Here is a 14,644-nt window from a genome sequence, read left to right as displayed (position 1 = left end):
GTGTATTAGTATTGTTCCTGTTTATGGTTAGTTTTTTTTAGTTCTGTTTGGCTATTCGGCAGACTGTTAGATATAGGGAGAGACAGCTATTAAGTACTATAACCAAGAGTTTGGTCTCAGTCTCCACCTGCTGGTCATGATGAGCTATTACCAATCATTGAAACATGTACCGGTCTGGAGAGTCTAAAAGAAAGAAAATTAGCAGGTAAGAACCTAATTTCTCTATTTTTTTGCAACATTTATTTTTTAAGTTTTGGGAAAATTATCATATAGCAATCCAAACTAATTTAGTCCCTTGTGAAGGTCATTTAGATATGGGCCCTAAAATAACCTTTTGTATGTAAATTACTTTTATCTGGTGACCTTGGAAATCCCCTACTGGATAAAAGGAAAGTTTAAGACTTACATATACACAATTGGAGGATAAGCTTTAAATTTTAAATATGATGGCTGCCATATACTAGAAGTTTTCTATAACCAATATGATTTTTTTTCTGGGGGGGGTTCTTAATAGAATCCAGATGTCAAATGCTGTATTAAACAGATTAAAAGAAAATGACAGTGAATCAAAGTAAGTTACTATTTAATAAAAATAATAATAATTTATTTTTTATATGCCGCCATGCCGGAAAGGTTTAGTTTTGTTGGCTGTTCCTCCATGTAAATTATGGAGTAATAGGATGTTAAGTCACCTCTTTATTAGGAACCATGTTCTAGAGTGAAGGGCACAAAAGTTGAATGATTTGAGCATATAATTATTTTTTAATATTTGTCTATTAATATATCTTTACTGGAATAAGCAGCTGTTCATTTTTGATTAAATAAATGTTCTATGTTGCACAAGAGTAGGTACCATATATACTTGAATATAAATGGACCAGAATATAAACTGAGGTAACCTTTTCCATCACCCCCCCCCAAAAAAATAAATAAATAAAGGAGGAAAAAAGGTTGACTTGAATATTAAACTGGAGGGGAGATTATTCAAATGCACCCATCCCTCCTTCCCCACCTACCCAATCCCCGATGCCCACTACAGGCCTGCCTGAAGCTTTGATGGTCTAGCGGTGAAGCAGAGCTGCAATAAAAATACAAGGAAATGTCATCAACTGGCCATCTTGGCAAAGACTAGGAATATGATATGTAGGCCAATTATATCATAACTCTAATTGATTGTCTTTCCATTCCCTGGTTGCAAAATACAATCTTCCCAGTAACCAATTTTTCAAATAGTTAACAGCTTAACCATTGTATAAAAAGCAGTCTTAAAAACCATTGATCTTTCTTGTATTCAACTTTGTTACACATTCAGAAGAAAAAAAGATGAAGCTTCTAAATGGTATAAGATATTGCAAGATGCTAATTATATTGACTTGTCTGCTCTTCACAATATTTGGTCTCATGGTGCCAAAGAACAAATATATGAGAAATGGTGGCCTTGCATATGGCTATTGTCCTTTTAAGTCCTTGAGATCTTCATTGATTATACAATCTACATACTTCTTCTACACAGGGCATATTGGACCCCTTATGAACTGTCCAAGATTGATAAGCATAAATCTAACATTTGCTGGTCTTGCAACTTAGATACTGGAACGGTGGACCACATGCTCTTCCATTGTCCGCAGCTAAAAACCTTTTGGACAGAAATATGGGGAAAAAATAGTGGCATCCTATCTATAGATGATCCCTTATCTTATACCATTGTTATATTTGGTGAATATGGTTTGAAATCCATAATTGACCATAATAAAGCAAAATTGTTAAAATGTTTATTAATAGTAATAAATCCATTCTTAACTCCTGGAAAGACACTTCATGTCTGGACTATACACATGGAGGAATATGGTGTTTGCCTGTATGCCAAATTTGAAAGAATTGTTGCAGAAAGAATGGGTGCTTTAACATCTTTTGATAAGGTCTAGTCACCAATAAGTGAATATTGCAAGTTATAATAATTCTTTATTATAAAATCAAATACTTCAGCACTATACCTCTTCCTTTGACGAATGTCCTGGTCTCTTGTATTTACATTTTATACTCCTGCTCATATCAGCGATATATGGATACTTATATGAACGTAGAGTACTAGAAATGACCTTTTCCTGTTGTTCTGATTGCATTTACATTACTTGTGATAGTTCTTTTGATTACTAATTTTTTTTTTCTGAATGAAACATTTAAACAAAAAAAAAAAAGAAATCTTAGTTGGTGGTCATATTCTTTGAGTCACAGCTGTGATATTTCCTTGGTATTGACAGAATAGCCAGGCACACTGAATGAGCTTTCTCAGTTGTCACCTACTGTGTATAGTGCCCGTGCCTGAGAAACTTCCTAACACCCTACTTATCCTGTTTGTCTGTGTGATTAGATTGTAAGTGGCAGGCATTTTTGATCGCAGCTCTCGTGGGGCAGGAGCATAGGAAGATCGCTTCTGCCCTGCTTCACCGCTAGACCATCATGACTTTAAAAGGTAAGATTACAGGGGTGAGGTGGTTTAGAATCAGTTGGGATAGGACGCAGGATAGATTGTTTCTGTCCCAGCTCACTACTAGATCACTAGGGCTTCAGGCAGGCCCACATGGGGGCAAAGAACTCAAATATAAAGCAAGATACCCCCCCCCCCCATTTTTAGGCATTAGGCCCAAAAATCTCAGTTTATATTAGAGTATGTGTGGCATATGGGTTTTTTTTTTTAATATTTCCTCAAATTTCCGACTGCGCTTATCATTTTCACCCTTAGTATTATAGTAACACAACTTGTGAAATGTGGAAATCCTGTGCAGATAACTTTGTTATATGTCATTGACTGTATTCTCAATTCTAAGATACCATGACCCCTGAAGAAGGCAGACTTGCCACTGAAACAAGGCTCCATGTTGAGTCTTTGGTTTTGTGCTTTACCAATAAATTGGATCTTGTTTTGAGAGACTATTGTCCTAGTCCTACTTTGTGTGTGACTACTTTAGTCATGTAGTTTGGAAAGTGTCCCTTTCTGTTTTTTTGGCCCTGAGCTGCTCAAAAGTGCTTTTCCCTTGGGCTAACTCTGAGAGGATACCAAAGGTAAGCAAATAATGCTTGATCTGAAGGTAAGGGAAATAATCTTTCGGAGGTAGTTCATATTGGGCTCACAACTCAAAAAGTGCACAACCCTAATGGTCTTTATCATAAAATTGGCCCAAATACTCTAAGCCAGGGGTGCCCAACACGTCGATCGCGATCGACCGGTCGATCGGGAAGGCAACGCCAGTCGATCTCGTGTTGCCGTTCCAATCGGCCGGCCGATCAGCCTTCCTCTCCCCAAGGTTCCCCACGCACACTCATTCTTGCTGCACCCTTCCTGCCCGACTGCCAGAACCCGTCTTCCGACTGGGGGATGATGTCACTTCCTTCGGGAGAAGGCGGGAGGGAGGTCTAGGGAAGTCACGACCCTTGAGAGCTGAGCGCCGGCTGCCCCTGGCAGAATTGACAAGCCAGACTGGAGAAAGGCGGTCGGGAGCAGGAGGTGCTCTGCCCAAAAATGCCGGAGCTGCTGCTGCTGCTCTGACGTCTTGAGCCTGAAAATGGGAAGTTGAGTGTTGTGCTAAAAAGAGACTGGAACGGCTCTCATGGAAGACTGGCTTTTTTTCTTCTCTTTTCCTCGGCCCTGGGGATCCAGAGATTTGGGCCTGCAGAAGCCTCACGCTGACCAGCATTCCTCTCCCCGACATCAATTCTTACATCGGAGAGGAATTTCTGGGCCAGCCAATCGCTGCCTGGCTGGCCCGGAACTTCCTCTCCGACATCTGAATTGAAGGGGAGCAGAATGCTGGTCAGTGCAAGGCTTCTGCATGCAGAGCTTGGGGGGCGGTGGCTTGGAGGCCTGTTCCCCGGTGGCAAACCTAGTGGCTTGGGGGAGGGCAGGGAGAAAGAAACAAAGGGGGCAAGCAGGGAGACAGAAAGAAAGTGGGCATGGAGAGAGAGAGAGAGAGAAAGAAAGAACAGGAGGCAGGGAGAAAGAAAGAAAAAGTTGGGGGAGAGAATGAGGTATGGAAGAGAGAAAGCATATAGGAGGCTGAAAGAAGGAGTGGGCTGAAATCAGAAAATGTCAGAAGAAGTGCAGCCAGAGTGAAGTGAGAAGAAGTCAGAAGAAGAAAGTGCAACCAGAGACTCATGTAATCAACAAACAAAAGTAGGAAAAATGATTTTATTTTCAATTTAGTGATCAAAATGTGTCTGTTTTGAGAATTTATATCTGCTATCTATATTTTGCACTATGGCTCCCTTTTACTAAACCACAATAGCAGTTTTTAGCGCAGGGAGCCTATGAGTGTCGAGAGCAGCGTGGGGCATTCAGCGCAACTCCCTGCGCTAAAAACTGCTATGTGGTTTAGTAAAAAGGGAGGGGCTATATTTGTCTATTTTTGTATGGTTGTTATTGAGATGACATTGCATAGAGTCATCTGCCTTGACCTCTTTGAAAAAAACCCGGAATATGAATGATAATTAACATTTTCTCTGCCTTTCAGTGTGCTTTGTGGGTTTTTAAAAAAAATTTTATTGTTGGTAGATCATTTTGACTTGGTCATTTTAAAAGTAGCTCGCAAGCCCAAAAAGTGTGGGCACTCCTGCTCTAAGCTCTTTAATTTCCATCTCTAGAAGATAAGTAGTCTCTATCTGTGTGGAATTCTGTTATAACATAATAGTGTAAACCAAGATTATCCCAGGACAAGCAGGCAGGTATTCTCACTAGTGGGTGATGTCATCAGACAGAGCCCCGGTACGGACGTCTCACAAGCACGTGTTGCTTGTAGAAACTTAAAGTTTCTAGATGCCCGCACCGCGCATGCGCCGGTGCCTTCCTACCCGGAGATCCGGGCGTGTCTCCTCAGTTCTTTCTTTTCCGCGGAGCTGAGAAGTTCAACTTCTTCATGCGCTAGCTGAATTCAGTTAAATTTGCCTTCCTTGTCCGCGTTTTCGTTTTCTTTTAATTACAGTTAACAGTACTTTTCTTTTTCAGTAAAAAAAAAAAAAAAAAAAAAAGAAGATTATTTCCTCCGGCAGGTCGAACGGGCCGGCCACGTGGCTCAGGCCCACTGGCTTCGACCTAGCGGCGGAGATTTTCCGGCCTATGTCCCGGCCAATCACCGGGTTTAAAATGTGCAGCAAGTGCCAACGCGCGATTTCACTCACGGACCCTCACCGGCGCTGTTTGCAGTGTTTGGGCCCTGACCACATCCCGAAATCGTGCGGGCCTTGTTCTACCCTTACGGCACGCTCTTTCAAGCGGCGTTGCCTATTGTGGGAATCGATGTTCAAGATGGACGCAGCTAAGGATCCCTCAGCCTCCACTTCATCTGATACCTCCCCGGTTCAGGCGAAACCGGCATCGACCACTCCTGCATCGAGTGTGGTGAAACCGGCATCGCTCACCCCGACACCATCCACGAGCTCGACGTCGGTGCCTGCCCCGGTCTCCTCTGGTCAGGTACCTCTTCCTTCCACAGTGCCACCAATGGTCATCAAAGTGCCGAAAGCTACTAAGCAGAAGCACTCGACCTCGAAGGAGCGCGATGTCCGTGCAGGAGGACCCCCTTTCGGTGCGGATCCCTCCTTATCGGCTTCGCTACGGTCCGTGCTGGAAGCTCAATTCGTTGAGCTCATGCAGACCATCGGACCCGGGCTCATCGCTGCCATACAGGGTGACCTCCCGGTACCGGTCCAAAGGGGCGGTCCGCCCCCTCCCCCTCCCCCACACCGTTCGACCTCGACAACCGACGAGGACGAACGGAGGAGGGCGGCGATGCCCACGCGGCAAACCTCGATTACCGATATGCCGCCATTAGAACCCATTACGCCTCCGCGCCAACATGGGACCAGACCTCCGATCGATACTCGAAGCCCTGGGCATAGTCAGGAAGAGTTCTTCCGTACTCCTTACCAGACTTGGGTAGCATCGCAAGAATCCGCATCGCAAACCCAGTTGCGATCCACCGCTTCCAGCCCTATCCACTTGGGGGCCTCGGGAGACCATGCGATGCACAGACGATCCCGATCCCCGTCCCGCCACCGAGACGGGCACCGATCGAGACACTCATCCTGGCACTCCTCACGCCATTCGGAGGTGTCGCCGCAGAAAAAACTGCAACGTAGGGGATACTCCTCATCAGAGGTGTCCCCCCCGAGGGGCCCGGAGTACGAGGAGACGCTGGTGCCCGATTCTCCTTGTCACTCCCCGATGTCCACGGACCTGGAGGCCTCCTCCTCCTCCAGCCCGTCCCACAGACCGACGCTGGCGGAACAATTGTCCTTCTCATCATTCCTCCGACAAATGGTGGAGGACCTGGATGTGACCCTTGACACGGGCTCCCGATACTCCAAAGAGTATCTGGACACCATGCATTTACCTAACCCTCCAACGGAGTCGCTTCGGCTCCCCTTGCATAAATTACTGGACCAGACCTTCATGCAGTGCTTCGAAACGCCGTATTCCATACCGGCGATCCCCAGCAAACTCGATGCTCGATACCGCATCGTGCACCATAAAGGGTTCGAGGGCCCTCAACTCTCCCACCAATCCCTACTGGTCGAGTCCTCCCTTAAACGCTCTCATCCCTCCCAGGTCTACGCCTCTGTACCGCCGGGCCGAGAGGGGAGAACGATGGACAAATTTGGTAGAAAATTCTACCAAAACTCCATGATGGCGTCACGGGTGCTAAACTACAACTTCTTTTTCTCTTCCTATCTGGAGTTCTTCTTGCCGGTGCTCCGCAAGTTCACTCCGTTCATAGACAACCAAGCTCGATTCGAGTTCGAGGAAGTGGTAGCCTCCCTCTCCCAATTACGCCTCCAGCTGATGCAATCCTCCTTCGATGCATTCGAACTCTCGGCACGCGCCGCCGCAAGCGCGGTAGCTATGCGTCGCCTGGCATGGCTCCGTACTATCGATATGGATCCCAACCTACAGGACAGACTCGCCAACGTACCATGTGCTGGAGCTGACCTGTTCGATGAGTCTATCGAAACTGTTACCAAGAAGCTGTCGGATCATGAAAAATCCTTTCAATCCATCCTGCGGCCCAAACCCAAACCTCAACAGTCTCGACCTTCCAGGCCACCCCTGATTTACCAGCGGCGTTACATGCCCAGACAAACGCCTGCTGCGAGACAGCCTGCGAAGAGACAACCTCCCCAGAAGTCTCAGCAAAAACCTCAGCCACCGGCGGTACCCAAGGCTCCCCAGCCCTTTTGACGCCCCCCCCCGGGAGCATAACCTCGGCCTCTCCCATAGGGGGCCGCCTCCATCTTTTTTACCATCGATGGGAGGCCATAACCACGGACCTATGGGTCCTCACCATCATAAGAGAAGGATACTCTCTTCAATTCCACCGGGTCCCCCCGGACCATCCTCCAAGAGAGTATCCTTCAAACTCGACGCAGACCGCCCTGCTTCTTCAGGAAGTCCAAACCTTACTTCAGCTTCGGGCTGTCGAGCCGGTCCCGTCAGACCAATTGAACCGAGGGTTTTACTCCCGGTACTTCCTCGTCCCGAAGAAAACGGGCGACCTGCGACCCATTTTAGACCTTCGAGCCCTCAACAAGTCCCTGGTCAAAGAGAAGTTTCGCATGTTGACTTTGGCTTCTCTATACCCCCTCCTCGAGCAGAACGACTGGTTATGCTCCCTGGATCTCAAGGAGGCCTACACTCACATCCCCATTCACCCGGCCTCCCGAAAGTTCCTCAGATTTCGGGTGGGAAATCTGCACCTACAGTATCGAGTGCTACCATTCGGCCTATCTTCGTCCCCCAGAGTCTTCACGAAGTGCCTGGTGGTAGTGGCCGCGGCACTCCGGGACAGGGGTCTACAGGTATTCCCATACCTCGACGACTGGCTCATCAAGGCCCCGTCAGCCCCAGAGGTCACTTCGGCGGCCTTGGCTACAACCTACTTCCTCCAGAATTTGGGCTTCGAGATCAACTTCTCCAAGTCTCATCTACAACCCACCCAGTCCCTCCCCTTCATCGGAGCGGTCCTGGACACCACCCGACTCCGAGCATTCCTGCCTCGGCAACGCATGGAGTCTCTTCTTCATCTCAGCCAATCGGTGTCTACTCGCCAAACCCTACCGGCGAGACAACTGATGGTGCTCCTGGGCCATATGGCCTCCACAGTACATGTGACACCCTTCGCCAGACTCCACCTCAGGATCCCCCAGTGGACCCTGGCATCACAGTGGAATCAATCGTCCGATCCACTATCCAAACGCATCTTAGTCACACCTGCTCTTCGGCAGTCTCTACTTTGGTGGATGACCTCTTCGAATCTATCCAGAGGTTTGCTGATGCACTCTCCCCCCCATCAGAAAGTTCTCACAACCGATTCGTCGAACTACGCATGGGGGGCCCACCTGGAGGGTCTCCGCACCCAAGGATTCTGGACCAGTGCGGAAAGACTACACCAAATCAATCTACTGGAACTCAGAGCCATCTTCAATGCGCTCCAAGCTTTCCAACACCTACTCCACGACATGGTAATCCTCATTCGCACAGACAATCAGGCCGCCATGTATTATATCAACAAGCAAGGAGGCACGGGCTCGGCCCTCCTTTGCCAGGAAGCTCTACGAGTCTGGGACTGGGCGGTGCGCCACAACACCCTACTCAGAGCAGTATACATCCAGGGGGAGAACAACGTCTTAGCAGACAAACTAAGCCGCCTGCTACAACCGCACGAATGGACTCTCCATTCCAGCCCCCTTCACCAAATTTTCACGCAATGGGGGACGCCCCAGATAGACCTCTTTGCGGCTCCCCACAACGCCAAACTGCCTCAGTTTTGCTCCAGGATCTACACTCCTCATCGCCTCGAGGCAGATGCTTTTCTACTGAACTGGGGGAAACTATTCCTATATGCGTTCCCACCATTCCCGCTGATCCAGAAGACTCTGGTCAAGCTGAAACTCGAACGGGCCACCATGATTCTAATAGCTCCTCGGTGGCCCAGACAACCTTGGTTCTCCCTCCTACTTCAACTCAGCAGCAGGGAACCAGTACCACTTCCAGTGTTTCCTTCACTGCTTACTCAACATCAAGGATCACTACTTCATCCCAACCTGCAGGCTCTCCACCTGACAGCTTGGTTCCTCTCAACGTAACCCCTCACCAATTCTCACAAGAAGTGAGGGAGGTCTTGGAAGCTTCCAGGAAGCCCGCCACTCGACAATCCTACTCCCAAAAATGGACCAGATTCTCCTCATGGTGTGTTTCTAAGTCAACGGAACCTCAGCGAGCTTCCTTATCCTCCGTGCTGGACTATCTCCTACACCTATCTCAATCTGGGCTCAAGTCCACATCCATACGAGTCCACCTGAGCGCTATTGCGGCGTTCCACCAGCCCCTACAAGGGAAACCCCTCTCGGCCCATCCGGTGGTCGCCAGATTTATGAAAGGACTCTTCCATGTTAACCCTCCTCTCAAACCACCCCCAGTAGTTTGGGACCTCAATGTAGTCCTTTCCCACCTCATGAAGCCCCCGTTTGAACCACTCAACAGGGCCCCTCTGAAGTATCTCACCTGGAAAGTGCTTTTCCTTGTAGCCCTTACGTCCGCTCGCAGAGTCAGCGAACTCCAGGCATTGATGGCGGACCCACCATTCACAGTATTCCACCATGACAAGGTGGTCCTCCGCACTCACCCGAAATTCCTGCCTAAGGTGGTCTCCGAATTTCATCTCAACCAATCCATTGTACTTCCAGTATTCTTCCCTAAGCCTCATTCTCACCACGGAGAATCGGCCCTTCACACTCTAGACTGCAAACGTGCCTTGGCTTTCTACCTGGATCGCACCAAGCCACACAGAACCACTCCTCAACTTTTTGTCTCCTTCGACCCTAACAAGTTGGGAAGACCCGTATCAAAGCGCACCATCTCTAATTGGATGGCGGCTTGTATCTCTTCCTGCTATGCCCAGGCTGGATTATCACTTCCTTGTAAGGTCACAGCCCATAAGGTCAGAGCAATGGCAGCCTCAGTAGCATTCCTCAGATCAACACCAATCGAGGAAATTTGCAAGGCTGCCACCTGGTCCTCGGTTCACACATTCACCTCACATTATTGTCTGGATACCCTCTCCAGACGGGATGGACAGTTTGGCCAAACAGTATTGAAAAATTTATTCTCTTAAGTCGCCAACTCCCCCTCCATCCCACTGAGGTTAGCTTGGAGGTCACCCACTAGTGAGAATACCTGCCTGCTTGTCCTGGGATAAAGCAATGTTACTTACCGTAACAGTTGTTATCCAGGGACAGCAGGCAGCTATTCTCACGTCCCACCCACCTCCCCTGGGTTGGCTTCTCAGGCTAGCTACCTGAACTGAGGAGACACGCCCGGATCTCCGGGTAGGAAGGCACCGGCGCATGCGCGGTGCGGGCATCTAGAAACTTTAAGTTTCTACAAGCAACACGTGCTTGTGAGACGTCCGTACCGGGGCTCTGTCTGATGACATCACCCACTAGTGAGAATAGCTGCCTGCTGTCCCTGGATAACAACTGTTACGGTAAGTAACATTGCTATATTTCTTCCCATTCAAAAGATTGCTCTTAGTTTGGTGCCAGGCCTTCAGAGGAAGTTTGTATAAACCCCTTTCCTCAATTTAAAGTGATTCTTCCTCGGGGATCCAGGAAATGTACATTAATCAACTACAGTACTCTGTTCAAGATCCACCCACTAGTTCACTTTATCGGTCTGCCACGCTAGAATTGCCTGTAATTGTGCTGCCCTGTAGTATTTCATCAAATTGGGGATCATTAGACTACCCTCAATTGGTGGGTGGGGGTTATTACACTATTAGATTTTATGTGTTAGATATTATAGTGCTATATTGGAATTACTTGTATGATGTATTTTTGTGCACTACTTGTTTTGATTTGAAAATGAATAAAGATTTAAAAGAAAAAAAAAAAGACAAATGGAACATAACATCTCTCTAGCTACCCTTAGGCAACAGTGTGCCCAGATAAATTTGTACCTTCTCATTGACCCCAATTGGGAGTGTTTCAAAAAGTAATACAACCAAGTCTCCAACCTATTGACAACAACCCCAGACTACAAGATGTTCAGAAAGGAAATAAAAACTATACTCTTCAAGAAATCCCTTAATAAAGCTTAATACCATGATAAAGCTTAACCCCCCTCTTACCATCCCCTCCCTAACCCCAGATCCTACTTTTCCCTCTCTTGGAAACCTTCTCTGATCTAACGTTGTAACCCTTCTTCCATAACTCTTTTTGTAATCCGCTTTGAATCGAAAGGTAATGGCGGAATAGAAATCTGTAACGTAATGTAATAGTAACTAGAGTAATACCATCATCTTAATCACTTAAATACACTCCACCCAAAATAAGTTTATCCAAACAGCTTTCTGTATAACTAGGCCTAATTGACGAGGTACAGTGGTGTAGAATAGGCAGTGGCACAGTAAGGGTGAGCGGTGCCCCTCCCCTGCTCTCTTCCCTCCCTTACTGCATGTAACCCCTTCCCTTTCCCCGTACCTTTTTAACTTCTCAGGCCTGAACAGCATGCCCACGTCTATGTCGGCTCGCCCTAAGACATTACTTCCTAGGTACAAGTCGTGGAAGTGACATCGGAGAGAGTGCCGATGCTGATGCAGGCAGCAACCTCGCACCGGGGAAGTAAAAAAGGTACAGGGGAAGGCAAAGGGCACACACTGGGGGGGGGGGATGGAGAAGAGGGGTGCAGCGCCCTTAGGAAGACTGCTCCCAGGGCAGACCATTCCCCCAGCGCCCCCCCTACTATGCTACTGAAAATGGGTACAAGTGGATCGTTGTTGTTTTTTTTGTGTGTGGGGTTTTTTTTTTTTTTTACTGTATCAAGATTTACAAAGACTACAGGACACTCGAAGTTACAGAGTAATACTTTTAAAACCAATAGGAAGAAATATTTTTTCACTCAGAGAATAGTTAAGCTCTGGAATGCATTGCCAGAGGATGTGATAAAAGCGTTTAATGTAGTTGGTTTTAAAAAAAAGTTTGTTTTTTTTTTTTTTTTTTTTTTTCCATTATATTTTTATTTTCAAATTTCATAAAAAGTGTACAGAATAATAAAATACATTTGATACATGCATAGTATCACTTTTATATCTAACACAATGTATGTCTGAATTTGATTTTCCCCTTCCCCCTCCCCCCACCCCTTCACCACTTTAATATAATATTTTCAAATTTTATAAAAGTATATAACATAATAGAATACAATTAATAATTATTCAATAACATATTTATATCTAAAACAATATATTCTAGATAAATTTTATTCATTTTCCCTCCCCCCACCCTTCTATTATCCCTTAATCATTTGTTACATTTTGTATCATATATTATAATATATTATATATAAATTGTTTTCCTTACCCCCCCTATATGTGTGTCATAAGAAAATCTCTAAAAGAAGAAAGGAAGAAAAAGTATTCTATTATTTAATCATTACAGAATTTTGTCAATGGCCCCCATATTTTTATAAATTTATTATATGTTCCCTTTTGTATTGATATTGATCTTTCCATTTTAAAAACATGGCATATTGTATTCCACCAAAATGTGTAGTTTAGGTTGTTGTAATTTTTCCAATTGTTAGTTATATGTTGAATGGCAACCCCTGTCATAATTAATAAAAGTTTATTATTTTCTGGTGAAATTTGATTTTTTTTTCTCATCATTGTTCCAAATAAAATTGTATCATATGATATTGCAATATGATTTTCCATTAATTTATTAATTTGTGGCCAAATTGAATTCCAAAATATTTTAATATAAGGACAGTAGTATAATAAATGATCTAATGTCCCTGGTTCTAGATTACAGTGCCAGCATCTATTAGATTTAGAACTGTCTAGTTTTTGTAAACGAGTAGGGGTCCAAAAAGCTCTATGTAATAAAAAGAACCATGTTTGTCTCATAGATGCTGACACTGTACATCCCATTCTCCAAGACCAAATCAGTGGCCATTGAGATGCATTAATTTGATGTCCAATCTCAATGCTCCAAATGTCTCTTAGACCATTTTTTGGTTTTTTATTCAAATATCCAGATATTAATTTATACCACAGTGCGGCTTGATGTCCCAGGAAGTCTGTTTTAAAGCATAAGAATTTTAAACTATATTGATTGTTTAATGATTTCCATTCAGGGAACCCAACCTGAATGGCCTGCTTCAATTGCAACCATTTAAAACTTTGTGTTTTATTAAGACCAAATCTATGTTGCAATTGTGAAAAATCCAGCAGTTTACCTTCTGAAATAATATCATCTAGAGATCTAATTCCTGCAATAATCCAGTTCTTCCAAAGGATTTGGGCTCCGCCTATTTTGATCTTGGAGTTTATCCATATGGATTGATTAGTTGATTTATATATTGGGATGGGTGTTAATTTATCTATAAATCTCAATGTTTTCCAAGTATCCATTATTATTTTATTTTCTCTGTATCTTTTAGGTATATTAATACTTGGTAAATGAACTAAATTTAGGGGAAACATAAGGCGCCATTCCAAATATAACCAATCTGGTGCATTATCTATAAGTTCTGGGAGGATCCAATACATACCCTGACGTAAAATATAGGCTTGATGGTACCTATAGAAATTTGGAAAATTTACCCCTCCCTCCTTAATTGATTTTTGTAAGGTTACTAAAGCTATTCTAGGTGTTTTACCAAGCCAAAGAAATTTTGTTAAAATTCTATTAAGCTTCTTATAAAAGGACCCCTGAAAATAAATAGGTATCATACTCATTTGGTAGCAAACCACAGGCAACATCATCATTTTAATAGTTTGAACTCTGCCCCACCAAGATATATGTAATGGGTTCCATTGTTCACATAACTCCATTACTTTTTTTAATACATATTTTTCATTTTCTTTTACAGTATCTTCAATTGTTTTTTTAACTTGAATGCCTAGATATTTAAATCCTTCTTCTTTCCATATGAATGGAAAAATATCAAATAATCCTTTTACACAGTAAACATTCAAGGGTATAATTTCAGATTTATTCCAATTAATTTTATAACCTGAAAATTTGCCAAACTTATAAATTAATTCCAATAAAGAAGATAAGGTAGACTCTGGATTTCTCAAATAAAGCAAAATATCATCAGCATAAGCCGAAATTTTATATTCCATATCTGAATATGGAATTCCTTGTATCTCCCTCGTTTGCTGTATTGCTAACAATAAGGGTTCTAATACAACATCAAATAACAAAGGAGATAAAGGACAACCTTGTCTAACTCCCCTCTGCAATTGAAAACCATCAGATATCTTATTGTTAATATTTAATCTTGCAATCGGGAAGCTATACAATGTTTTTACCATTTGTATAAATCCAGAACCTATACCAAACCATTCTAAAGCCTGATACATAAAATTCCATTCTACCCTATCAAATGCTTTCTCGGCATCTAATGAAACTGTAAATGCCGGTTCATCCATTTTTTTTGATAAGTTTAGCATGTGAAATAATAGTCTAGAGTTATTGGAGGAATGTCTTTTAGCAACGAAACCCGTTTGATGCATATCTATAATATGTGGGAGAGCTTTGGCTAATCTCAAAGCCAAAATTTTCGCCAAAAGTTTATTATCAACGTTTA

The 14,644-nt window shown here is 44.2% G+C and overlaps 1 protein-coding gene across 3 annotated transcripts in view; it reads left to right on the top strand.

Moving 5' to 3' along the window:
- CENPH (centromere protein H) overlaps positions 1-14,644 on the top strand; it is a 94,450-nt gene that overhangs the window by 34,188 nt on the left and 45,618 nt on the right. For 2 of the 3 annotated variants that reach the window (XM_033929828.1, XM_033929811.1), the window contains exon 5: positions 515-571. The exons of the other annotated variant lie outside the window; for it this stretch is intronic. In XM_033929828.1, the coding sequence (XP_033785719.1) occupies positions 515-571 (57 nt within the window). The remainder of the gene's footprint in view (positions 1-514; positions 572-14,644) is intronic. 3 annotated transcript variants of the gene reach the window in all.

This window comes from Geotrypetes seraphini, chromosome 1, assembly GCF_902459505.1.
Source record: "Geotrypetes seraphini chromosome 1, aGeoSer1.1, whole genome shotgun sequence".
Taxonomy (NCBI): domain Eukaryota; kingdom Metazoa; phylum Chordata; class Amphibia; order Gymnophiona; family Dermophiidae; genus Geotrypetes; species Geotrypetes seraphini.
This window is presented reverse-complemented; position numbering and strand designations above follow the sequence as displayed.